We start from the raw sequence: 24,534 nt of genomic DNA on the forward strand, positions 1-24,534 counted from the left end.
GATGAATGGATGAATGGATGAATGAATGAATTATGGAATTGATGAATAATGTTTGGCAGAAAGAATGATGGTACGAAATGGAAAAACATACAATATTAATATATATATTTGATTGTTTCTTTGGATGAATAGATAGATGGTAATAGTAATTATAATAGGTTATCAATTCTTATTGAATTGAATGAATGTAGTGTCGCTTGGGTTTGAGAAATTATAAAGGTGAGTGGTCCTGCCTAGGCTTGCAAAGTTGAAGGAACACACTCACTAATGCTCATATTTGTCTGAATTGAATAAAGAGGTGTGAATGATTGATTGATTGATTGATTCAATCACAAGATAAAGGTGTGAATGTAATGTGTGTGTGGGTCCATTGTGATTGGCAAGTTTGTGGATCGATGAGTGAATATATTATGTGTGTGTGTGTTTGAATGCAAGAATGAATGAATGAGTTGATTCCCGGATTATTATAATTGAATGCTTTCTTTGTTGTTGTAGGATTGGCTGTATAAGCAGTGCTGTCGAGTTGTTGCTGTTGTTGTTGCTGTGACCCAGTCGAGTGGTAAGCTTGGGTGGTAAAGTATGGATGTTTGGGTGTGCATGTATGAAGTAGTTTCTGTTGCTGGATTTGGAATGAATGCTGTACAGCATTCTCTCGATTACATACAAAATGAAGAGAAGTGCGTCATCCAACCTTGTGTAACAACTGGATGTCTTTGATTGTCAATAACAAGTAGGGTAGGTAATATAAGTATGAATATGCGTAGTTGTATTTAATGATGATGATGATGGTGATGATTATGATGAAGGAATGAATAAGTTCAGTTCCTCATTCATCACAACTACAATAATAATCGCAACAACAAGAAGACACGACCCATGGCTTCGACTGTTGGTGACACCACCAAGCAAATAAGCAAGGCTCGTGTGTGGTAAAGGTCAATGGACCGAATCAATCATGTCCACATCCTTGAAAAATCGGATGCCTTTGTTTCTTTCTTCTTTGATCGTTTCGCAACAACACCACCCCTGTCCAGACCCACCTGGTACTAGATATTTCCTCTTGTTGTTGTTCTGAACAGAGATCTGACGATTAAAAGTTGATGTGATTGTGTGTGTGTTCATGAAAAAAGCGATTCGATTTCAAGTAATAAGTCCCCCTCTACAATAAGTTATTAAGTTGTTGATCAATGACAGAGGGGGAACACCACATTGAATGATCATTGGGATAAACAAACAATCCACTTTGACTAAAAATATCAATATTAATAAAGTAAAGTAAATAAATACGTACATTAGGATTAATGATAAAGTAGAGTGATGTTATTATTAAGGATTCCACCAATGAATAAATAATATCTTATTTAAAATAGGATTAAAGAAATAACTAGTCTCTAATCCTATCCATGCACCTGGTCCAAAAGGCTTGAATTCAACTGTCATGCTTGTCTTGGTTTATGCGTGAAAAGTTCACACCAAATTCACTTAAAGATGAGGAATCGGCTCAAGGTTTGTCATTCAATGAATAATCATTCACTCTATTCCAAACTTTGACTTTGACCTAACCATTCGAGTTGTTATTATTTTATTTACAAGTTGGTAATATGATACATTGAATGAAGGGGACATGTTGTTTGTTGAATACAGATCATGAGTTGATTTGTTGGGCTTCTTGAGATGATGATGATGATGATGTCACATATGGCTTGGATCTCGACAATGGGGAAGAACTTGATGTTAACTTCTGGAATAACTTTGAAGTGGATCTTGAAAGACTCTTGAGTTTAGTTGAATGTTGAGAAGCTGGACTGCCCTTGTGATGTTCAAGGGACACATTTCCAGTTGGGAACATTCCTCTTGGTGATGATGGTGGAGGCCTGGACTCTTCAAACTCTGGCACAAGTTGGTTAACATTTTCCAATATCTCTTGACATTGATTGAGTGATGGTGCATCTGATGTATCATTGAAACCCAATGAGAATGACCTTATCCTAAGTTCATCAACTTCACCACCACTACCAGAGGTGTTGTTGTTGTCTTTGTTGACTTCGTCCAATGATTGATTTGAAATTGAGKTTCTTTCTCTTTGATATCAATGTCCTTGAGAATTGGAATAATCCACCAATTGATGATGAAGTAGGTGAAGAGAATGATCTGAATCTACTTGAAGGAGAATGTTGTTTCGATGCTTGATTATCAAACGTATCCAAACCAGTGACATTATCCTTTATTCCAACCAACTTCTTCTTTGATCTTGGACTGAGCATATCACCTCCACTCGATAGATTTTGGTCATTAATCTCATCCAACTCTTGAATAATATCAATATCTTCTTGATCTTCATCATCACTATCCATTAAGAAGTATGACTTTGAAGTTGATAACTTTTTCTTGAGAATTGAAACATCTGTGGGCAACTCCATCACTCTGTCAGAGATTGACACACCAATGTTCTGGATACCATTGATTAGGTTGTTGGTCGAGGTGTGTAGATGACCATTTACATGTATATCACCATTCTTTAAATAACTATTATTGTTCAATCCTGGTTGTTCCAGTTTGATTCCATCAAATGACTCATCCATCGCCACCATTCTTTATGGATGTATAAGCTAGTGCTATTCTCTTTCTAGATGTTGGTCTGTAAGATGGTGCCAGTTTGGCTATTAAACTAGTTTAAAAAGTAATTATACAGATAATAATAATACAAATAATAATAATGTAGTTAAATTAAACCGAATGATTGAATGACTGATCCCTTTAAGTGATCATTGAGATGGATGGACGAGGGACAGTCATTCAGTCACCCCAATGGGAAGACACTATGACCTTAACTCAATTTCCTGTCTTAGACTAGAGTTTAAAACTATCTAAGAGTCTAAAATTAATAAACAACATTCGGTGTGTGGTGAATGTGGGGTGATGGACGACTTGTCGTGAGGTCTGATCATTCAACGTCCATAACCCCGTCAGAACCCACCCATTGAGATGCCCAGCCACACCCCATAAACCACAAAATGTCGGTTGATGTCCGACGCGACAATGGTTCATCGTCCAATGGTCTGAGTTGTTGAACAAAGATGATTGAATCGATTAATTGAATGAGATGTGTCGCTTGATTGACAAGTTATCTTATTCATTGGTTTTATCGCATCGCTGACAAAGACGATTTGTGTGTATGTATGCCAATGAATGATGGCGGACTGGCAATGATCATTGTGGCGACCAGCAGCATTGCAATTTAATAATGATTGATGATGATCCAATGATTGCTGTGGTGGTCACGTCTGATTGATGTGCTCGAGGGAGTGAGCGGATGGGACGGGTATGATGTTGGCGTGTGGGGACGGTGAGCATCAAAGAGTTAACTCTTCTGCTCATCAACGTGTCTAGAACCGGTACTACCCAAGGGCGGGAAGTTGTTCTTGCTCTTGTGTGAATTCTCACGTCGCACTGGGGGCTTGGCGCTGGCACCAGAAGCTGGGGATGTCTTGTGGTTCTTGTCATCGTTGAATGAATGAGCGGGCTTGGCCTTTGGACTGCCAGACTTGTAGTTTGGTTTGTTGTTGTCTCTGTCGCTGGGTCCTCTCCTGTGTGACTGTTGCTGGTGTTGTTGTGAAGATGGTGATGATGCTGGTGGTTGTTGTTGCTGAGGGGAGGACTCATGTTTGGTCGTTGCTTGGGATGATCCACTCTCTTCTTTAACTCCATGGATCTGTTTGATGGCCGAAGCCATTGATTCCACTTTGTTCTCTATGAAAGAATTGTTAGAACAATGAACTAAAATGTACATTATGTCATTGATTGATTGATAGTTACCTGTTGTAATAGAGGCAGTAATGGTTGTCGTTGCTGCTACCGTTGTCGTTGTTGTTGATGGTGTGGCAACATCATTGACTGGTGTAGATGGAGAGGAGGTGGACGGATGTGTCGATTGCTGGGACGTGGACGAAGTGGCAGTGGATGAAGAAGACGATGTAGATGGTGATGATGATGATTTGTTGTAGTGTCTTCCATTGGACTGTCTATGATTGTTGCTGTTGTTGCTGTTTTCTTGTTTAAAGTCATTTCTATGTTGGTTGGACTTGGATCTGTGATTGGAAGGGTTGTGAGTCGATGTTGGAGTGTTGTTTGGCGTATTGTTTGGAGTGTTGGTTGGAGTGTTCGTTGGTGTAGTTGGTGTAGTTGTTGTTGTTGTAGTTGGTGCGATTGGCGTGGTGGCAGTGATACTGTTGGCTGTTGTAGTTTGGGGCTCTGGAGATGGTTCTGGAGTGGGAGTGGATGAAGAGGGCTGATGAGCGACACTGTTCATGTTGTGGAGGGCAGCGGGTGATGTCGAGGGGATTGGAGGCATGGGTGTTGGCGATGGGATGGATGATTGAATCAGTTGCTCTGGTGTCATCGATATAAAGTTTCCTGATGGTGATTCGTGAGTGGTTGGAGGTGGCGAATGCTGTTGTGGATGGTGTGGCTGATGATGTGGTCCCTGGTGTTGGTGTTCGTTCGGCATGTAGGGACCTCTGTTGTAGTAGTATGGTGGGTATTGCATTGGAGGGAAGTTGTATCCCTGTTGATAGCCTGGCATCATTGGTTGACGATAGGGCATCATTGGATCCTGCTGTTGTTGTTGTTGTGGTTGTGGTGGCTGTTGCTGTTGCTGCTGAGGTGGCTGTTGTTGTTGTTGTGGGTTGTGAATGTTGTCGTGTGGCTTGGGATGGTAATAGGGACACTCATCACCATTGCGACAACGCTCGGCAAACTTGCAAAGTCGCTTGTGGAATAGTGGGCCGCCTTGGTGGGGTGGGGCCGACTGGAAGGGAGGCATGGCACCGGCGAATGGAGCCATGTTGGCATTGTTGAAGGGGGGCACGCCCATCTGAGGAGGAGGGGGCGATATAATTGCCTGTGGTGGCATTGGTTGATAGGCTGCTTGAGGTGGTACTTTTGATTTGTAGTATACTGGCGGCTGCTGTTGCTGCTGCTGTTGTGACTGTGATTGTTGAGGCTGCTGTGGCTGTGATTGCTGCGGTTGTTTGGTGTTGAATTCGGAATAGGGTTGGTAGTTTCCGGCCTCTTCCCAGGAGGAGGCATCGGATTCGCTCGAGTTGTGTTTGTAATGTGTGGCAGACGTGTTGTACAGGTACGGGTTGATGTATCCCGTTGGTGAAACGATCATCTCCTCTCTCGGTGGGTGTTTGAACATGCACATGCCAGGGTTCAGGCATTGTCCAATTTTCGCGTATGATCGACAGACATCCATTTGATTCAATGTTGTTGTTGTTGTTGTATCTGACAAAGATATGAGAATATATGTAGAATCAAATGATTACTACTACTACACTATATATATATATGAATGAATATGAATGTATGTTTGTATGTATGTATGTATGTATGTATATATGAATGTACTGTATTGTTATCTATGATGATTAACACAATACAGAGGTGACTATATATATTTGTAAATAAGTATAAGTACTAATTGTATTGTATATTTATACGTGTGTAATGCACTAAATAAATAAATAGAATGATTTGATTGATAAATATTTATGTGATAACAGCAGTGATACTGTAATAATGTCTGTGCCCTGTTTTGATGGTCAAGCTACACTAATTGTTTGCTTTTTGTTTGTTTTGTTTTGTTTATGTTTTTTTGTTGTTTGTATAATAGTAGATACTTTGTTCTTATTAAAGTATTGATTATGTATATACAATCTATATATTATATATATTATTATAAGTAAGTATGTATTTGTGTTGGTTGGATGGATGCAACTGGAATGAAAAGGTTGAAAGGACTCACACAATTCACTCAAACAAGCTGAAACCCCCTCCAAAATAATAATTTATGAAAATACCAAGTTTTTGAAGTTCATTTCAATCACTCAATCAATCCAATAAATTCAATCAATCAATCACAAATAATTATTAATTACATGTTGTTCCATTCCTCACTAACGAGTAGTGCCTGCATGTATTTGAGTCTCTGTTGCACCACTGAAACTACGATTGACTTTGTCATTGTCATTGATGTGTATCCATCGATCATCAAAGACAGAGTAGAGATGATTGCCATAGGTCTTGCCTCCAATGAGATAGATGTACTTGTGGTTGAGATAGGCCGGATCACTACTGTCACCATTGAAATGTACCATTGAGTACTTGGACGATAGCTTGCCCTCCAGTGGCGTGTGCAGGTCCTTCCTGTCCTTGGTCGTCAACGACATACTGTAGAACTGACTCTCGTCGTCCAGGATATAGACCAGATCACCGCCATCGTAACAACTGCCCACGATACTGCTGTTGAAGCCCAGGTCGGGGATGTGCACTCGGCTTTGATTGTTGGCAATGTTGTAGATGAGCAGTGAACGACGCTCCTCATTGTCGTTGAGTCCTCCCACGACATAGAGCTCTTTGTTTCGCACGAATGTTAGTGCCTGGCAGTTGCGAGCGGATAGCTCGCCAACACGTTCGAAAGCCTCGGTCTCGACATTGACTCTATCGATGCGTGCTAGGTACACATCCTTGAAGTAGCCACCAGTCAAGTAGATGTACTTGTCGCCATCGTAGCAAGTGGATATGCCGGCGCCACCTCGTCGGCCTAGCGGGATATCCATGGGCGTGCTCCACTGGAACGACTGGTGGAGGAATGAGATGAAGCTGTGCGAGCGGTTGGCACCGCCAAAGATGTAGATCTTGGTGGGCGATGACACCACCGAGTTCATGGGATAGTACCTCACGTCCTTGTCGCCAAACTCGTCAAACAGATACCAATCATTGCTGTTAAAGTCAAAGATGTAGACTCCACCGCCGCCAATCGTGAAGAATTGATTGTTGAGCGTACGAGTGTCCGACGGCAGATGCTTGCAATCCTTGATGTCCTGAGGCTGGCTGGCAATGACCACGGTCGCCGCCTGCTGTTGAGGTGAGAGTGCAGGGGCAAGTGCAGGGGAGGATGCAGGAGAGTGTGATGCTAGTGGGCCGGGCGTGAAGGTGGCCGGAGTGTTGTTGATGTTGGTGGAGTTGTTGGTGGAGTTAGAGTTGGTTGTTGTGGATGTGAACGTTGAAAGAGTGGCGGTAGGAGTTGGAATTTGTTGCTGTGGCGGTAATTGCGGTGTCACACTTGATTGTGAGGTGTCCAACTGTGGCACTCTCTTCTTCTTCCTTGTGCCCTTGGTGAAATGAGTCAATGATACGTTGCTGTTTGGAGTAGTAGTGATGTTGCCTCTGACGATAGTAGTCGTGTTTATGGCACTTCCACTTGTTCTAATGACGCCACCAGGTGTCTTGCTCATGATACTATTGATTGTGCTACTTATACTACTTATTGGACTGATGTTGTTGTCAACAACATTTGGTACATTGTTGTTGTTGTTGTTGTTGTTGTCAGGTTGTCTTGAGGAGGAGGAGGCCAATGAAGGGGAGAATGAGGAGGATGAAGATGACAGTGGTGGTGTGTTTGATGATGGGACGGGCTTGAATGACGATGAAGAGGAAGACATTGGTGGTGTACTTGAGGCTGAGACAGGCTTGAATGATGAAGAGGATGACATTGGGGGTGCACTTGAGGCAGACACAGGATTGGAGGACTTTAGCTCATCACTACCAGCGGCGACACCAACACGTGGTACCTTCTGATGTCTCTCGAATTGATTGGCGATTGAGTTGTTCTGGTCGTAGTTGCAGTTGACCTTGAAGAGTGTGTCACGCATGGCCTTGATAGAGGAGAGCGCAGAGTGAAGCGGGGCCACCTTGGGATCAGCTGGTACTGTTGCCGAGACCGAGGCAATAGAGTGTTGCAGCTGAGTTTGAAGGATCTCGTGATGATGTCTCTTCTTGTTGTTTGAGAACTGACCGATGACCTGCTCGACAATGTCATCGTTGTAGAGACCGGTACCAATCAGATACTCGTTGACATGGTGCAACTTCTCGAATAGACGCATCATGTACTCTTCCACCTTCTCGCGATCTGCCTTTACAATTGCCACCTCCCTATTCTCATCGCCTTGCAACTCCTCCCTTCTTTCCAAGAAGTACTGTGTTATATGCTTCTCCTCCACTGAATAAGAGTCCAACATCTTTTTATATTCATTCATCAATGCAACAAGTTCACCTGCTCTCTGTGCTCCATTATTATTTGTATTATTATTTGTATTTGTATCCATATTATTTATATTTTATTTTATATTTAGTTGTACAGTGTATATAATGTGTAGATTAATTGATTGATCAAACGATTAATCAAACTACTTTTTATCTTGGTCCAAAAGTATCTGGCTATTTTTTCTCACAACAACTAATCTTTGCAAAAAAGACGAAGTTCCCAAAACAATGAGCAAGATATTGATTGGGGGCAACTTCAACTTCAAATTGAACCCTACAGGTGGTATTCAACTCCTTCACCATGACAAGGCAACTCACAACAACATAATAATAATAATAATAATAAACAATGAGTAATAAACAACAACAACAACAACTACAAGGATGGACCGCAATAGGAGTGACAGCATCTACATATGAACAGGCACAACAGTATATAAAAGAGTTGGAGTTTAGACAACGTGATGGTCTGATTGATCAACATACTAGACTTATTCCCATCACTGATCCTGCAGTCAATGAGGTGAACACTCAGAATAATACAAAGATCGGTACAGGTACATCAACTTTGAACGCTCTGTTTGTAATACTGGAGAAGTTGAGTGTGTCGTCGGGCAAGGCCTACGTCGACTCGGACCTCATCAAGAGCTCAAAGATCCTTTTGCTCAACATTGGTGGCCTTCACAATCAGATGCCCCTGGTCAATCTCAGCACCAAGTCCTTCACCATACTACCGTTGGAGAATGCCAAGCTGACGTACCTCACGCCAAGCACCATCCCCGACACTGCCGTCTGTCCAATCGACATATTGCTCAGCAATCTCAACCGCATCGTTGTCAACTGTGGCCCGGGAATGGTGATTGCCAGCACAGAGTCGCTCTTACTCCTGGACGATGAGAACCCTTTACTGTCGGACACCACGCTCTGGAACTCTCATGGTGTCACGATTGCCACGCTCTCGGTGCCCAAGAGCCAAGCCACTCGACATGGTGTTTGTCGCTTTGACAAGGTTACTGGAGCCGTGGACAACATCGGATACCAACTCACCGAGGAACAGCTCCGTGATCAAGGATACCTTGACTCTCAGGACCGTGCTCAGGTCTACACTGGCATGGTTAGACTGTGTGATAAGACCACGGAGAAGTTCCTTTACCTATACTCACAGGCACCAATGGATTCGTGCACATATCTTGGTGTGGACAATGGTGCCATCCTCGTCAAGTTTGGTTGGATACCCGATGTCCTGTTGACCATGGCCAAGGATCAAACATGGGAGACCTATCTTGCCATTGAGAAACCTGCTCATCAAAACACCAAGTACATCACAGAGAAGGCCAGGAAGCTTCTTTGGAAGACATTCCGTGGCACTCCATTAAGAGCTGCTCCACTCAAAGGAATCTATTGTTACTTTAGACATTCAAAGTATGTGTACCCAACCATCATCAGACGCTAACACGACGGTCGGTAGACTAACACTTATGCCACAATCAATCAATCAATCAAGGGACTTGTTGAACTTTGTTAATGTACAAAAGGATGTGCCAGTGTCAAGGTTCATCCATTCATTCAATGACAATAAGAACCCGATCAAGGCAACCGTGATCAATAGTATATTGCATGGAGATGGGCATGCTGAGGAGGGAAGTATCATCTACAACTGCTCCCTCAGTGGTAACTGGCACATTGGAAAGGATACTATTGTACTGGGCGTGCGTGACTTCTCCTACGGCACTCACTTTGCCAATCGCATGGCCATCTCTGAGATCAGACTGCGTCCACAAAAGTCAATCAGACAATCGGCAAGCGTCGACGCTGATCAACGCCTCAAAGTGCTCGTCACCCTGGGCATTGACGACGACATTGACCTGGTCTACACTGACACCTGTGCTACCATTGCCAATCGTCCATGGTCTGAGTTCCTTCAAAAGACTGGCATTTCGCCAGAGGAGATATGGGAGCCAAACACTCATCGTCTACTAAGAACCGCACGCATATTCCCAGTGTTGACGGGAGAGGTTGGCGAGCTACTCGAGACCGCCCTCTGGATTCAGACCAACGAGGTCCCCTCATTGAGCATCATTGGCCGCTGGCGCTCTTCAAGACGACTGTCCATTGCTGATATCTGTGGCGAGTCGCCACTGTTCCGCGTCAACAAGTCTGACGATGCTATCCCACATTCAAAGTCATTCGAAGGCGATGTGTCCTTTTCATTCCAGTGGCGCAGAGACCTCAGCTTCCTCATCGACACACACATTGTCGAGAAGATCATACTGGCTGGCGAGGACAAGTGCATCATCCCATACTTTAAGAAATGGGCAAAGACAAAGGACCTGTCATTGAGCAAGATATTGGCTGCATTGGACAGGATCGCATTGTCTGCACCAACACAGTATATTGGAAGAATGCTGTCGGCAATCTCTGACTTCCTCGCCATCTACACTGCTGGTGAGGGTGGTCTGCGCTCTGGACCTGCCCGCAACTGTGCATGGGAGCAGGCATTGCAGTGCTTCGTGCGCAAGGATGAGCGCAAGGGTATCACGGCGTTGGCCAAGGAGAGAGAGAGGTGGATCAACTCACCAGAGAACATGATCCGTGCCGCACGCCACTATGAAGGTGCCGGACAAATATTCATCAAGAACATCGTCGACACCTGTATTGTACAACTCCAGACTCATAAGGATGGCCCATCCAAGATTGATCAATGGTGCAATGTGTCCATGCCTGCAAGGATCGACCTGTCAGGAGGTTGGTCCGACACCCCACCCATCTGCTACGAGCACGGTGGCCAGGTGGTCAATGTTGCCATCACAGTCGATCAACGCCGACCAATCGTCGTCCGTGCCAGACGTGTGGCCAAGCCACACATTGTACTTCATGTCGAGAGCATTGACTCTGACGCAGTGATCTGCACCAAGTTTGATGATCTCTCAGACTACAGCAGACCACAAGCTCCAGCCGCATTGCTCAAAGCCTGTTTCCTGCAGCTAGGACTCGTCAGTCAAAACAGCGGAGAGACATTGGAGACCCAGATCGAGAAGCTCGGTGGTGGAATGGAGGTCGTGTCAGCTTCCAACCTACCTCAGGGCTCTGGCCTTGGAACGTCGAGCATTTTGGCCGCTGGTCTACTGTGCGCAATGGCTCGTGTCTATGGCAGACACTACAACGACCAACATCTGGTGCATGCCGTGCTTCGTGTGGAGCAGATGTTGACCACTGGTGGTGGATGGCAGGATCAGGTCGGTGGCATTGTCGGTGGATTCAAGGTTGCCAGATGTGACAAGAGAAGTGATCTTATCAGTGTGGAGCATCGTGTGTTGAACATCAACCAACAGTCAATCGACAGACTCAATGACCATCTCTTGCTGATATACACTGGCAGGACACGTTTGGCCAGAGACCTACTTCAAGATGTTATCAGACGATGGTACGCCAAGACCGAGGAGATATTGAACGTCACTGATGCCTTGGTGTCCACCACGGACAAGATGGCACATGCCCTAGAGAAGGTGGACGTGTCAGAGGTTGGCAAGCTACTGCACACCTATTGGGAGCAGAAGAAGTGCATGGCCAGTGGTGCCGAGCCCACACATGTGGCCAACCTGATCAATCTGATCAAGGAGTACGTCCACGGCTACTCGTTGGTTGGTGCCGGTGGTGGTGGATTCATGGTGGTAATTACCAAAGAGAAGAACACCGTCACGAGAGAACTGATCAAGGCCAAGCTCGCCAGCGATGAGAACTTCTCATCAGTAACACTGCACAGTGCAGAGATCGATATCAAGGGAATGGAGGTATCATTCGAATAATGTGTTGCCATGTCATGATGGTAACACAAGTCATTCAGTCAATCAAAAGAAGTAAATTAATAAGTACAATGTTTATTTACTCAGTCCAAGTGAGTAACGGTTATTTGTTGTTGTTGTTGTTGTTGTTGTTGTGAGTCCGACAGCATGAATCTAGCTGATCCATTGGCAATACGACAGGGTACAGTGTCATTGTCGTCTGCCTTGGCCCAACTATCATTACCAACGTTATAGTACTGATTGCCAATCTTGCTGCCAAATAAGAAGTATAATAATCCTTTGCATTCGGCACTTTGTGTGTTCTGTACAAATACGACGGAGCAGATTGCATCCGATTGGAATGGTGCCACTGCCAACAGTTTGCGATGCTTTGTTGAGATTGAGATGCTGAATAAGTTCTTTGCCTTGTCCAGGATGTAGATGAGATCCGTGCCGTCAAAACATGAACCGACGATCCAATCCTTGAATCCAACGTCCTCCATGAACGTTGATACCTTGAGTGTCTTGGTGTTGAACGCCAAGATCGATCGCCAATCGGACTGGCGACGCAAACCGCCAACTATATACACTTGGTCCTTGTGGAAGAAGCTTAGGGAGCCAACGCGTCCCTGACCAATGTCACCAACACGACGGAACTTCTTGGAGTGTACATTGAAGCGATCGATTCGCGATAGGTTGTTCTTGTTGTGACTGCCGCCAATCAAATAGATGTACTTCTGGCCATCAAAGCATGTTGATATTCCCGAGCCACCCTCCCCAGTTGTAATGGGCAATGGTGTCTGCCACTTGAGGTCATCCAGTGACAAACAACCGTAGGTGTCCAAGTCCACGCCACCAAAAACATAGACGTTTGAACCAGCTGCCACCACAGAGTTGAGAGGCTGTACTCGACGAGTAGAGTCATCCTCAATCTTTGTCCATTTGTTCTTGGCCACGTCCAATATATAGCTGCCAGTCTCGCCGGTGGTGAATATCATTGCGGTTGAGTGACTACGACTGTCATACTCATGATACAGCTCGTAGAGACTGGCCAATGTGTTCTTGGTCTGTTTGATATCATGAAGAGTGATCTCGTATGGCGTTGGTGGCTTGAGCGCTTCGTTGGCGGCACGTATTTCCAAACACTTGCCCATCATTGACATGAACTCGATTGGACGTCTTGCCATCAGACCGCCACCTACCTTGAACAGTGTGTTTTTGTTGACATTGATAAATTGATCGACGCTCTGTATCGACTTGATAGAGTCCAGTATTGATTGAATGTTCATGTGTATGTTGCCCTCGTCATCATAGTCGATGCTATCGTCACTATCCATTTCGTCGTACTTTCTCTTTGAGCACAGATGATGATCATTGAGTAGTTGTCCACTGTCCATTGAGCCTGGACTTGGTACGTCCTCACCGCCAGCACCAGCACGACAACTAGCAGCGCTTGACTTGACAAAGTTGATGAATTTGATCTCCTCGAGCAATAACTCCACCTTTTTCTCGGTCTCCTCTCGCTCATTGATCAGTGGCCGCTTGATCTTGTGCTCCTCACATCGCAGGAACTCATGCAGTTGAGTGTAGTACTGTGAGATGTTTGACTCATTCATTTGGAATCGTTTGATGGTCTGATCGTATTGTTTGATTCTTGTCCATAGATCTTCCAATCGTTTATGGAACACATCATCTCTGTCAACATGTGACACCATTGCATCAAAGTCTTGAATGACATGACCTCGATGACAAGCAGATATACTACAATTGGCGCATAATAGTGTGTAGTTACATGTTTGGCAACAGAACTCTAAGCATCTATTATGTAAAAGGCATGTATATGGATTTATATCTTGTAGTTGTTGTTGTGATTGTGATTGTTGATGTTGTTGAATACCAGGTGATCTAGGTTGTTGTTGTTGTTGTTGTTGTTGTTGTTGTTGTTGTTGTTGCTGCTGCGGTTGTGGTAATAGTAGGAGTTGTTGTTGTTGTTGAAGTAACAGTTGAAATGGATCAGTCTCCATTGTTATCTCAACTGAAGTATTATTCATTAAAAGGAGATTTGACAAATTAACTAACTAACATGAATATGAAACATATTATTATTGTGTGACTTAATTACTATCTGTATCTTTGTATCTCTATTAGTTCAACTACTACCTATTCTACGAATGTAAGGCAACAGCAAGATTCGAATGAATGAATGAATTCGACACATGGGTTTGTCCTTTGCCGACACACATTGATAAGATCGATGCGGCGTGTGAGTGAAAGTTGGATGTTTTTGGTGTGTTTGGTGGGGTTCTTCCTGAAGTATTCGCTTCGAATACATCATCCTAGAGTGCAAGGCGGTATAGAACATGTGAATTATGACTGCATCAATCTTATGTATACATCAAGTATTGTTCCACATGATCGTTCGAATTTAAGATCAACAACTAAAGACAATATCGATAAGAAAAATCAATCATCTAATGCTGACATGACATTCTTTAAGCCAAAAGATTATCAATCAAATACTTGATGTAGATGTTGAAATGAACATTTGCTCACTTCTCTTTAATTCTTTGTTCGAAACAGTTGAATTGATCAAATAGATAATAATTCGTACATTGAAGTGTAGGGAAGGAGAGAAGGGAGAAGGTGAGAAGGAGTATTATGGAGGATAGGAGAAGGGATAGGTCCATCGGTACTCCAACAACTATTAGTACAAGACAAAAGTTCGGATCATTGTGAATTTTCAGAAGAAAAAGGTAATCAAAAACGATATTCAAAAAAAAAATGATGGATAATCAAAGGGGTGTGGTCAAAACGAGTGTGTGTGAGATTCTTCGCACCTTCCTTTGCTTCTGGTGTGTGTGTCCACAGACAGGCAGTGTTGATGTTGATCACTTCTAACCAATCACAACCCTTATAAAACATATAATATCATACACATACATACATCATCACTTACAGATACAAGTGTTGTAACAACAAAAAGAAGAAGAAAAACAGCAAACAACTCCACATTCGCTGTTGTAATTGCTGTCATTCATACTCCATCCAATCCAACACACACTTACAATCAATCATTCAATTGTACAACGAATCAGTCACGTTGACACTGCTGCTGCTGTTTACAACAACAACAACACAACGTACTTGACAGGCCTCACACCTCTCTATGAACTTATACTTGCATAAAGAGATATCAGACGATCTATACAGCAAGTCTAATAGCAGCGCTCAAAAGGTAGGTGATAACGACTATGTGAGTTTAATACTTATTATTAAGGATATATCAATCTAATCAAACATGTAATGCACATAATCAATCACAAACAGAAGAACAACAGTAACAACAACAGTAACAATAACAACAAAGATAACAATAACAAAGACAACAACATGCAAGAAATCGTAGTTGCATCACCAAGTCAGGACTATGACACAATGCCATTGCATCTGTTCAACAATGCTGCTAGCATAACAAAGGTCGACCTGAGCTACAACAATATAACGTATGTGGCTGTGCTCTCTTGTTACAATCCATAAAGTATAACTATACTGACATGTCCTCTCCATCACGACTCACAGGCGCATTGAGAACATTGAAAGCCTCACAAAGCTGACGTCACTGGTACTGGACAACAATCAGGTTGGCAACTCCAACTCGTTCCCATATCTACCAACACTGAAAACACTATCATTGAACAACAACAATGTATGTAACCATCATGTTGTCTTGAGTGATTGGCAGTGCTCCAAAGTCTAACACTACCTACCTATCCATGCACCAACAACAGATCGATGACCTCAAGGCATTCATCGAATCGATCAAAGACAAATTCCCCAACCTGACACATCTCAGCTTGCTCAAGAACCCTGCCTGTCCAAACTATTACTTCACCGGAACCGATTTCGGAGACTACCAGAAATATAGGTATGTCATTCATTCAATCAATCAATCAATCAACCATGTATACATACTTACTCTCTTTGTTACCTTAGATACTACATACTTTCCAATTTGAAGCACTTAAAGTTCCTGGACTTTACAGAGGCAACAGTAGAGGAGAAGAAGGAGGCAGCTCGTTTGGGTCACTACTCTCTTACTGCCAGACCAACAGCACAAGATGTAAGACATGATAACTCACTTGAATTATCATTTGAACATGTTAACATTGACACATAACCTTACCTCCTATTTCTAGATTGTAAAGGATGAGGATGAGGATGATCAGGATAACTTTAGAGCATTGCCACAGGAGCTGACTGAGGAGGGCAAGGGAAAGGCCGGATTCTCTGTCAGCAATTACGTATATTATGGAAGACAATCAGAGGGAAACAGATTCATCATGAACGACGACCTATAGGCATCATCAAACAACAACAACAACAACAACAACAATTCCAACATACAGACCGAGCTCAACATGGCATCATTCGTAATGGTGCTACGTATTGAACCGGATGTATCAATCCAACAACCATCAACAACAACCAACTATACCTGTTACTGTACAACTTATATAGCAATCATCATCCCCAGCCAATATTAAATGAATACTGATCAGCTGTCCATCCATCCATTCAATCAATCAATCAATCAATCAATCCAACAACTACTCTCCTCCTTTCATCCCTCCCTCCTTCCATCCTGCCTTCCTTCCTTCCCCTCTCAATACTTCACCCAGAGAAATCACACTTGATATCGCCTCCAATCAGTCCAGCCAGCCAACCAACCAATATCCTTTGACACACGACCAACAACAGTTTGTTGGATGTGATCCACAAAATGAGTTATCTATTCTAATACAGATATTTATATTAATGTCAATGTTCATTCCCTTGTGTTATTGTATTTAGGTATGTTTATTCTTATTTGTACGTTGTGTTATCATTGTTGTTATTATTGCATCAGATATTGAGGTTGAAGGTAGTTCTTAGGCAGGCATAATGGCAGAGTTAGAATCTGAATCACCCTTTGATTGGATGACAGCGGGACCAGACTCCTTTGATGATGATGAGTCTTCCTCCTTCTTCTTTGGTGCTGGTTTGTGGTCACCCTTCTTCTCGTCCTTTGTGACATCACCATGTAGAGCGAGCTCCTCCTCATCCTGCTTCTTTTGCAGAGTTCTTGAAGTGACAAAGCTCAAAGATGTGAACAGGATCTGAATCACTGATACACCTGGTGCAATAACAACTCTAATAATGTTAATGTTCTTGAATCCCTCCATAAATATTACCAAAGCAGATACACCAGCCATAATTATAACGGTTATCACTCCCATGATAACCATTAGTTTCCACCATGCAGACTATTATTATTATAAATATTAGTATAATGTGTCTGCTGTTGAAAGTTATATTTAATATAATACATACCATTGAGTAAAGGAAACAACAAAGGAATACTCTTCTTTGTTCACTGCATGTTGAACCGACCATTACTAGGTATGCTCTGCTTATAACTTCGAAACCAGTACCGATGAGGTATAGACAATGTAGGGCGATACAACAGTTGAAATATACTGTTCCTGCAATTGACTTGGTACCCAGTCCAGTCAGTCCCAATGGCTTATTATAAATAATAACTCCCAAACTACCGGCTAACATCACCAATATAGAGATGGTCCATAATGTAACTCTATAAATATATGTATTATTAGTACATTAGTTGAATGATTTAAGTTAGTCTTAGAAATACATACCTAAATTTTCCAACATATCCCATTGTTATTATATCTGTGTCGTTATATAATTGATAAATAAATAAATATATAGTCTAAATAATAATAATAATAATAATAATAAACTATCCTGTAGAATAATGTATGGTTAGTTATTTACTTTTGGTTAGGACAATATTGATTGATTGATTGTTGAGTGATTGAGTAAGAGCCAGCGATGACAGAGCTTAAAAGTGGAATAATCCACATCATCCATAAGGTGTGATGAGGTTGTCCAAACAAGCAATCAAGCAAGAAAGTGATGATGTTGTTGATGACAACAGAACACCGATGAATATAGACAAGTATTCATATTTGTATTGTCTGACGGCGGACACTAAAAGTGAAGTGATGTGTTGGTGTCCGCCAAACCAACACATTCATTCGTCCATTTGTAAATCAATTGAATACATAATACGAAGATGATGTGTGAGTGTGTGATTGTGTGGTTGATTATGAGTAGTTGTTGGGGGAATGTGGACAAGGTGGATTGATCGTGCAGACACTCTTCCACTTGTGTTGTCCATGTCCAGACGCAAGAGGGTGGCAATCAATGGCAATAATACTTAAAAGGGAAAACTGTTTAGTTGCTTAATTGTGTTTACAAGGATGTTGTTGTTGTTGTTGTTGTTGATCAATCTAGTTTAAAAGACATTCCAATATGATATCAAAATATATATAAATTTGATAACAAATATTATCCAAATGAATGATGATAATTATTATTATTTACCTTTATAACTAAATAAATTAATATTTAGATATAGATTAATCTGATCCTAGACTCTGTCCTTGACAATGATGATGAAGATGACCATAATAATCACCATTGGTATATGACATTGACCTCATCTTTGGAAAGAATCGGCCACCATATAATTGAATAGTATATGAACATTCAGAGTCAATGATATCACTCGTTGACCATATATAGTATATGACCAATATTGTGTGTGTGTGTTTGTTTGATTGATTGAGTGAACACCAGTAAGTGAATTGGATATATGTTGTGTGTGTGTGGGTGTAGGTGTTGTGTTTAACACTCAATCAATCAATCAATCAATCAGACAAATACACAACAGTTGTCATCACCCCTCATATACAACAATACCCATTTATCACAACAACATTGTTTATGTTGTTAACAAATGGAAGTTCAAAGTCAAACTTATTTTCTTTTCTTCATGAACAGTGATCTGTCACAAAAAAAAATAAGAGTTCATTGGTGAACACCTCTGCAACATCAAGCAACATCATTCACCCCACACATTCCATTCAACACACCACACCAACCTGCAGGAGTCTCTCAGCTGAGCAACATCATCAAACAATCCAGAGTCTCTCTTACTCACCTCATTGTGATATATACATTTATAACACATACATACAATATACATATACATATATATATAATAATGTCAACAACAACTAAACCTGCTACAACCGTTGCTGCTCCAAAGACAGCTGCTGCCCCCAAGAGGGATGGTCAGCAGTCATCTGCTGCTGGTGGTGCGCCAAGAAAAGATAACAGAAGATCGAATGGCGCCAACACTACTTCAACTACCACCACCTCCACTACTGGCAAGGACCAGACAGGCGAGAAGAAGGTCTACCCAGTGGACCCAATCATGGAGGCCCACAGAAAGAAGATTGACGATGCCATCGAGATGCAGAACAAACTGGTCGACAAGCGCGCTCAGCTCACCGAAAAGATGAGAGCCAATCGTGCAATCATCGAGAGCCTCACCAAGGACACTGAGGGTCGTACCGACGACACAAAGTCACAGAAGGATAGAAAGGACCTACTAAAGAAGAAGGCAGAGGAGGAGCGTGCAGAGTTGAGCAACCTCATCGAGCAGCAGAGATCACGCAGAGACACCACCGACGCTCTCGTCAAGGACCTCCCAATCCGCATCAATAAGAAGGACGAGAACATGACACTGGAGCAGGCAATGATCATGATGGAGAAGACCGCACAGGACATTGAGAAGGAGATCGAGGCCGAGACCAACGTCAACGCCCAAAAGTCCCTCATCAAGAAGCAAACCCAACTCTCCTCCCAGAAGAAGCAGCTCATCGAGTTCTTTACTCAGCGTGAGAGTCTCTCCAACTTTGATACTTTAATCGTCGCCCAGAAGAGCAAGATCGCCGAGACCAAGAAGGAGTTGGATCAGGTGATTGCCAAACTCAACGAGAACCACAACCTTAAGACTAATTCACCAAGTGCCGAGCAGAGAACCAAACTGCGTGAGGAGAACAACACCCTCAAGAAGGAGCACGACGAAGTCCACGACAAGATCCAAGCCATCAGTGCCCAGATCAAGGCGGACAAGAAGGCCAAGGACGACTACCACAAGGAAAGAGAGGTTCAGAGAGCCGAGGAGAAGAAGAAGAGGGACGAGGAGTGGATCGCCGAGAAGAAGAGAAGAGATGAGGAGTGGGCTGCAGAGAAGAAGAGAAGAGAGGAAGCACAAAAAGAGAGAGAAGAGAAGAGGTATGTATAGTGGATTGATTGATTGATTGTTTGGATATATATTAACATTGTTATTACTTCATATATATATAGACGCCTGGAAGAGTTGTCACAAGACCCATATGAGAATGATGTTGCTGATTGTGAGGCATTGGTTGCCTACTTGAACGCTATTAAGCCAAAGCCTGTTGTTGAGAAGGTTGCCACTGCCCAAGCTGTCATTGACATTGAGGGATACGCACCACTAGCAAAGAAGGAGGACAAGCGTGCCAGCCGTCTCGAGAAGAAGAAGGTCGTGGCTCCAAAGCCATTGCCAGAGATCATCAAGCATCCACTCAAGGTCATCACCGACTTTGAGAGACTCAGCCTCGCACTCCCCAACAAATACGTTGACATTGACCAATCGATCGTCCAAATCAACGCCAAGAAGGAGCACTACAAGCAGTTGTCCAAGCAGGTCATGGAATCGAGACTCAAGGCCCAACAGGACGCCATCGCAGCCGCCGCCAACGCCGCCACCTCCTCAACCTCCTCTACCTCTGAGGAGACTACTACCACCTCGACCAGCAGCACCGCCACCACCTCTGAACAATCAGAGACTACTACCACTGCCGCAGTTGAGGAGGTGCAAGGATAAATCAACTGTTTGGTCTCCACAACACCGGTCGTATCTGACTGACTGATGGATTCCGTGAAGTTGATCATAGTAATCATCCACTCACCCAATACAATACCCCCATGTTAACAATATTATGATTGACTTTGATTGTAATTGATTGGCTGAGTGTGTGTCCTTCCAAATCAAGCGATTGGACTTGATTGTTTGAGTCTGTCACTCTCTCAACACTTTCTGTTTCAGTTTGAAAACTATGATCACGAACACACTTTATCAATCATTTTCAAAGTTCAAACAACAGATAATTAGTTAGTTATACAAATAACATAAGAGATATTTATCAAACAGATAATAATAATGACATTTACAAATACTGGATCAAATGATATCAGGGGTAAACCACCGTTCTTACCTGATACATCAGATGTGATGTTCCCAATCAGTAGAGAATGGATAAAGGATTGGTCGTTGGACGTTGACATTGATATTTGGGCAGAGTACATTAAGAGTACTACGGCAATGAAGATGGCTGAGGAGCATAGAGAGAAGGTGGAGTTCCTCATCACAATGTTTCCAGACATTCCTGACGAAACCATTGAACTCATGTTGGAGACGGTTCAAGGTGATGCCAAACTAGTTGTAGAGTTATTGCTAGAGCCCCTATTCGATACAGACAATGACAATGAAGATTACAATGACAGTTATTATGATGTTAATGATATACCAATACCAGAGTTGGACATTCATGAAGACAACAACTACAAAACAATGCCAATGCCTATCAAGAAGCAATTTAATCAACATCAACAACAACAACAACCACAACAACAGAAGCAACAACAACAACAGAAGCAACAACAGAAGCAACAACATAAACAACAGAAACAACAACAGAAACAACAAAACCATTATCAGCCTCCTCCTCAGACATCACCAAAGAAGCAGTTTCTGAAACCAAAGGAATATCAGAGTATTCATTCATCAGAGCCACAACAACTACAATATGTACAACAACAACCCAAGACTACACCTCCTCTTACTCCAGTTGTGCCCATACTGGAGCCACCTCAACAACCACAACTTGAACAACCTCAACAACTTGGTAGTGATTATAGAGTGATGCTGGCACACCTTCAGGACATGTTTGGACATATTCCAAGACAACATATTGCAATGGTCATTGAGATGGAGAACTTCAATCAAGACAAGACTATCGATGCACTCTGCGACTATGACAACACTTTGAGGAGATTGGAAGAGTATCAATTGCAGGTGGCATGGTTGCAGGAGCAGCAGGTGAAGGAGGAGATGGAGCTGAAGCAGCAGCAGCAACAGCAGCAACAACAGCAAATCCAAATGCAGCAACAACAGCAACAGAACATGACATCACATCAGAATATAATCAAGCCAAAGACCAACAACAATAACAACAACACACCAAAGAAACCAAAGAAGACATTCGAATCTCCACCAAAGTTGGAGGATGTCATCAAGGAGCAACAAGAGAACAGTATCAAGAATCCATCGTCAGCATACAAATATGTTTCAACCTCATCATCTAGTCAATCATCTAAACAACATCAACAACAACATAGTCAACAACAACAACAAGAAGTTGTAGATAACGATAACTATGATGAATTGAATGCAAAGGCAATATTGGCACAGACAAGGAAGAGCAACAATCAATTCCATAATAATGGACAGGCTGATAAGAAGGAGATGTTGCTGTTGAAGGAGTTCTCTGTGATGGGAGAGGATGTTGTACTGAGTGTATACGAACAGTCTGGCAACGATCTCAAGAAGGCATGGGAGCATCTAAAGGAGATGAGAATGGAGGAGTATGGTGGTGATGTAAAGACACTGGCATCCAAGGTCAAGAAGCATTCCGCAATGAATAGTGGTCCACAGCCATACACCACCACGACAACTACAACAACAACAACATCATCAGCACCAACGACCACAGTGGCCAATCAAATACTCAATAGACAGCAGCAGCAACAAGGTGGAAAACCGAATAATAATAACAGGCCATTGCCAAATGCTGCTGCTGCTGTTGCTGATGAGCCAGACAGAGTTGCCATCATTCCATCTGGTCCAAACAAGGTGGAGATATACTCTGGAGTAACCAAAGTAGAGAAGACATTCCAGAGGGTCCAGCCCAATAACCCAAAGAAGACCAGTCCCAAGTTGTCTTCAACTCAGATGAACCGTACGTACACTCCGTTACCAATGTAATGGTCGATCATTACCACTAACACAACATGTTACGCACACATGCAGAGAGGGACTACGAACAATACAGATCAGAAGCCAATAGATATGCAGCACTGAGGAATACATTCTTCAAACAAGCTGCCGCAGCATACATGGCTGGAAAGGCTGCTGATGCTCGCTCATTGTCTGAGAAAGGTCGCCAATACGATGTGTTGCTGAAACAAGCCAACTCTAATGCATCCAACCAGATTTTTATGTCTTGGTAAGATTCGATCGATCATGAGTACAACCACCTCCACATTTCCCTAACCGGCTACAACATATATCATAATAGCAATTCGAGAATCAATGATACACTTAGGATTGATTTACATGGATTGTACGTGACAGAGGCATTGGAGATGGTCAGCCACATTCTGGACGTTCACACGAGTGGAAAGTACGAGGGATCTGGAGAGGATCGACCAAAAGAAATCGAACTCATCACCGGTATGGGTAATCACAGTGAAGGAGGTGTTGCAAAGATCAAACCAGCGTTGATCAACCTGCTGCGCGAGTCCAGGTTGCAGTTCCAAGACAGGGGTGGTATCATAGCTGTCAAGTTAAGATAGTCGAACACATACACATACACATATCAGACATTTGTTGTGTGGCGTTTATAGATAGAGCTGGACCTGTCCAGCTGGCAATGTGTACAAATAATAATAATAGAACACGAAACGCATTCAGTGTCCAATCACAAACGCTGGCGTGGCTTTTTGATGATTCACAGACAACCACGTGGTCATCAAAAAAAAAAGTAGACCATCACTCCAAACAACACACTGCCGATCTTTTTAAAAACTATTGTCTCCGCACTATTATCTCTTTATTTATTTATTTATTTATTCAAAGACCAATCAAATATATATTCAAATGTATAACTATTTATACATAATATTTTCATTATTTATTTTTAGTATATCACAGACATGTGGACTTCAAACAATCACAGTTTTAGTGGACTCCACATCAACAAACTCAAGGACTAATTGTGGACTTACAGGCAATACACCTTGTGCCTCACTGTTCTTTGCATTCCAATCATTCTACCAACACTATCCAGATGCTAAGGATACATGGTTGGACATTCAACTGGCACCAGGACGATACAACAGCATTGGAAATATATGGTTCCAATTGATTGGATTGAACGTATCGATCAGTGGAGTGTCCGATCAGGTCAAGATTGACTTGAATAGACAGGGACACTTCATCACCATCACAGAAGTCGAGGATAGACCATTGCTCACAACAAGAGTTATGTTGAACAATCTCACAATATTCAATGCCAAGCAGACCGATGGAAGTGTAATCAAAATCAAAGCAAAGAGTTCAAAAACATTCATAGAGATCAACGACTGTACATTCATCGACAATACGGCCACAAACTCTGGTGGTGTCATGGCACTGCACAACGTCACCAGTGTAATCATCAGGAACAGTCTATTCTACAACAATAGTGCCAAGAATCAAGGCTCGTCGATCAGTGCCAACAATGTGAATTTGATAATCAAAGACAGTGTGTTTGAAGATGGTGAGGACAAGGACGTTCTTCAGTGCACGTCCTCTAAAGTATCGATT

General features: G+C 42.6%; 8 protein-coding genes across 8 annotated transcripts; 4 read left to right on the forward strand and 4 right to left on the reverse strand.

The window, feature by feature from the left end:
• Nucleotides 1-3,361: 3,361 nt before the first annotated feature.
• SAMD00019534_021240 (hypothetical protein) lies at nt 3,362-5,173 on the reverse strand (the record flags this gene model as incomplete). The annotated part of the gene is made up of 2 exons (XM_012902715.1): nt 3,362-3,750; nt 3,817-5,173. The coding sequence occupies 2 exons, from the start codon at nt 5,171-5,173 to the stop codon at nt 3,362-3,364; spliced, it is 1,746 nt and encodes a 581-aa protein (XP_012758169.1).
• Nucleotides 5,174-5,957: 784 nt separating this feature from the next.
• SAMD00019534_021250 (hypothetical protein) lies at nt 5,958-8,081 on the reverse strand (the record flags this gene model as incomplete). Its single annotated transcript, XM_012902716.1, has 1 exon — nt 5,958-8,081. One exon carries the CDS (start codon nt 8,079-8,081, stop codon nt 5,958-5,960), a length of 2,124 nt encoding a protein of 707 aa, XP_012758170.1.
• A 374-nt stretch (nt 8,082-8,455) lies between these two features.
• On the forward strand, nt 8,456-11,912 carry SAMD00019534_021260 (hypothetical protein; the record flags this gene model as incomplete). The annotated part of the gene is made up of 2 exons (XM_012902717.1): nt 8,456-9,528; nt 9,611-11,912. The coding sequence occupies 2 exons, from the start codon at nt 8,456-8,458 to the stop codon at nt 11,910-11,912; spliced, it is 3,375 nt and encodes a 1,124-aa protein (XP_012758171.1).
• An 80-nt stretch (nt 11,913-11,992) lies between these two features.
• Nucleotides 11,993-13,504, reverse strand: SAMD00019534_021270 (hypothetical protein; the record flags this gene model as incomplete). Its single annotated transcript, XM_012902718.1, has 1 exon — nt 11,993-13,504. The coding sequence occupies one exon, from the start codon at nt 13,502-13,504 to the stop codon at nt 11,993-11,995; it is 1,512 nt and encodes a 503-aa protein (XP_012758172.1).
• A 1,550-nt stretch (nt 13,505-15,054) lies between these two features.
• Nucleotides 15,055-16,246, forward strand: SAMD00019534_021280 (hypothetical protein; the record flags this gene model as incomplete). Its single annotated transcript, XM_012902719.1, has 6 exons — nt 15,055-15,123; nt 15,216-15,391; nt 15,468-15,594; nt 15,677-15,813; nt 15,882-16,008; nt 16,085-16,246. 6 exons carry the CDS (start codon nt 15,055-15,057, stop codon nt 16,244-16,246), a joined length of 798 nt encoding a protein of 265 aa, XP_012758173.1.
• A 576-nt stretch (nt 16,247-16,822) lies between these two features.
• SAMD00019534_021290 (hypothetical protein) lies at nt 16,823-17,522 on the reverse strand (the record flags this gene model as incomplete). The annotated part of the gene is made up of 2 exons (XM_012902720.1): nt 16,823-17,191; nt 17,259-17,522. Coding segments are annotated over 2 exons (633 nt in total), but the record flags the coding sequence as incomplete, so codon positions are not given.
• Nucleotides 17,523-19,017: 1,495 nt separating this feature from the next.
• Nucleotides 19,018-20,712, forward strand: SAMD00019534_021300 (hypothetical protein; the record flags this gene model as incomplete). Its single annotated transcript, XM_012902721.1, has 2 exons — nt 19,018-20,096; nt 20,169-20,712. The coding sequence occupies 2 exons, from the start codon at nt 19,018-19,020 to the stop codon at nt 20,710-20,712; spliced, it is 1,623 nt and encodes a 540-aa protein (XP_012758175.1).
• A 408-nt stretch (nt 20,713-21,120) lies between these two features.
• On the forward strand, nt 21,121-23,522 carry SAMD00019534_021310 (hypothetical protein; the record flags this gene model as incomplete). Its single annotated transcript, XM_012902722.1, has 3 exons — nt 21,121-22,906; nt 22,978-23,173; nt 23,246-23,522. 3 exons carry the CDS (start codon nt 21,121-21,123, stop codon nt 23,520-23,522), a joined length of 2,259 nt encoding a protein of 752 aa, XP_012758176.1.
• Between the last annotated feature and the right edge of the window lie 1,012 nt (nt 23,523-24,534).

The sequence above is a fragment of the Acytostelium subglobosum genome (genome assembly GCF_000787575.1).
Source record: "Acytostelium subglobosum LB1 DNA, scaffold: scaffold3, whole genome shotgun sequence".
NCBI lineage: Eukaryota > Evosea > Eumycetozoa > Acytosteliales > Acytosteliaceae > Acytostelium > Acytostelium subglobosum.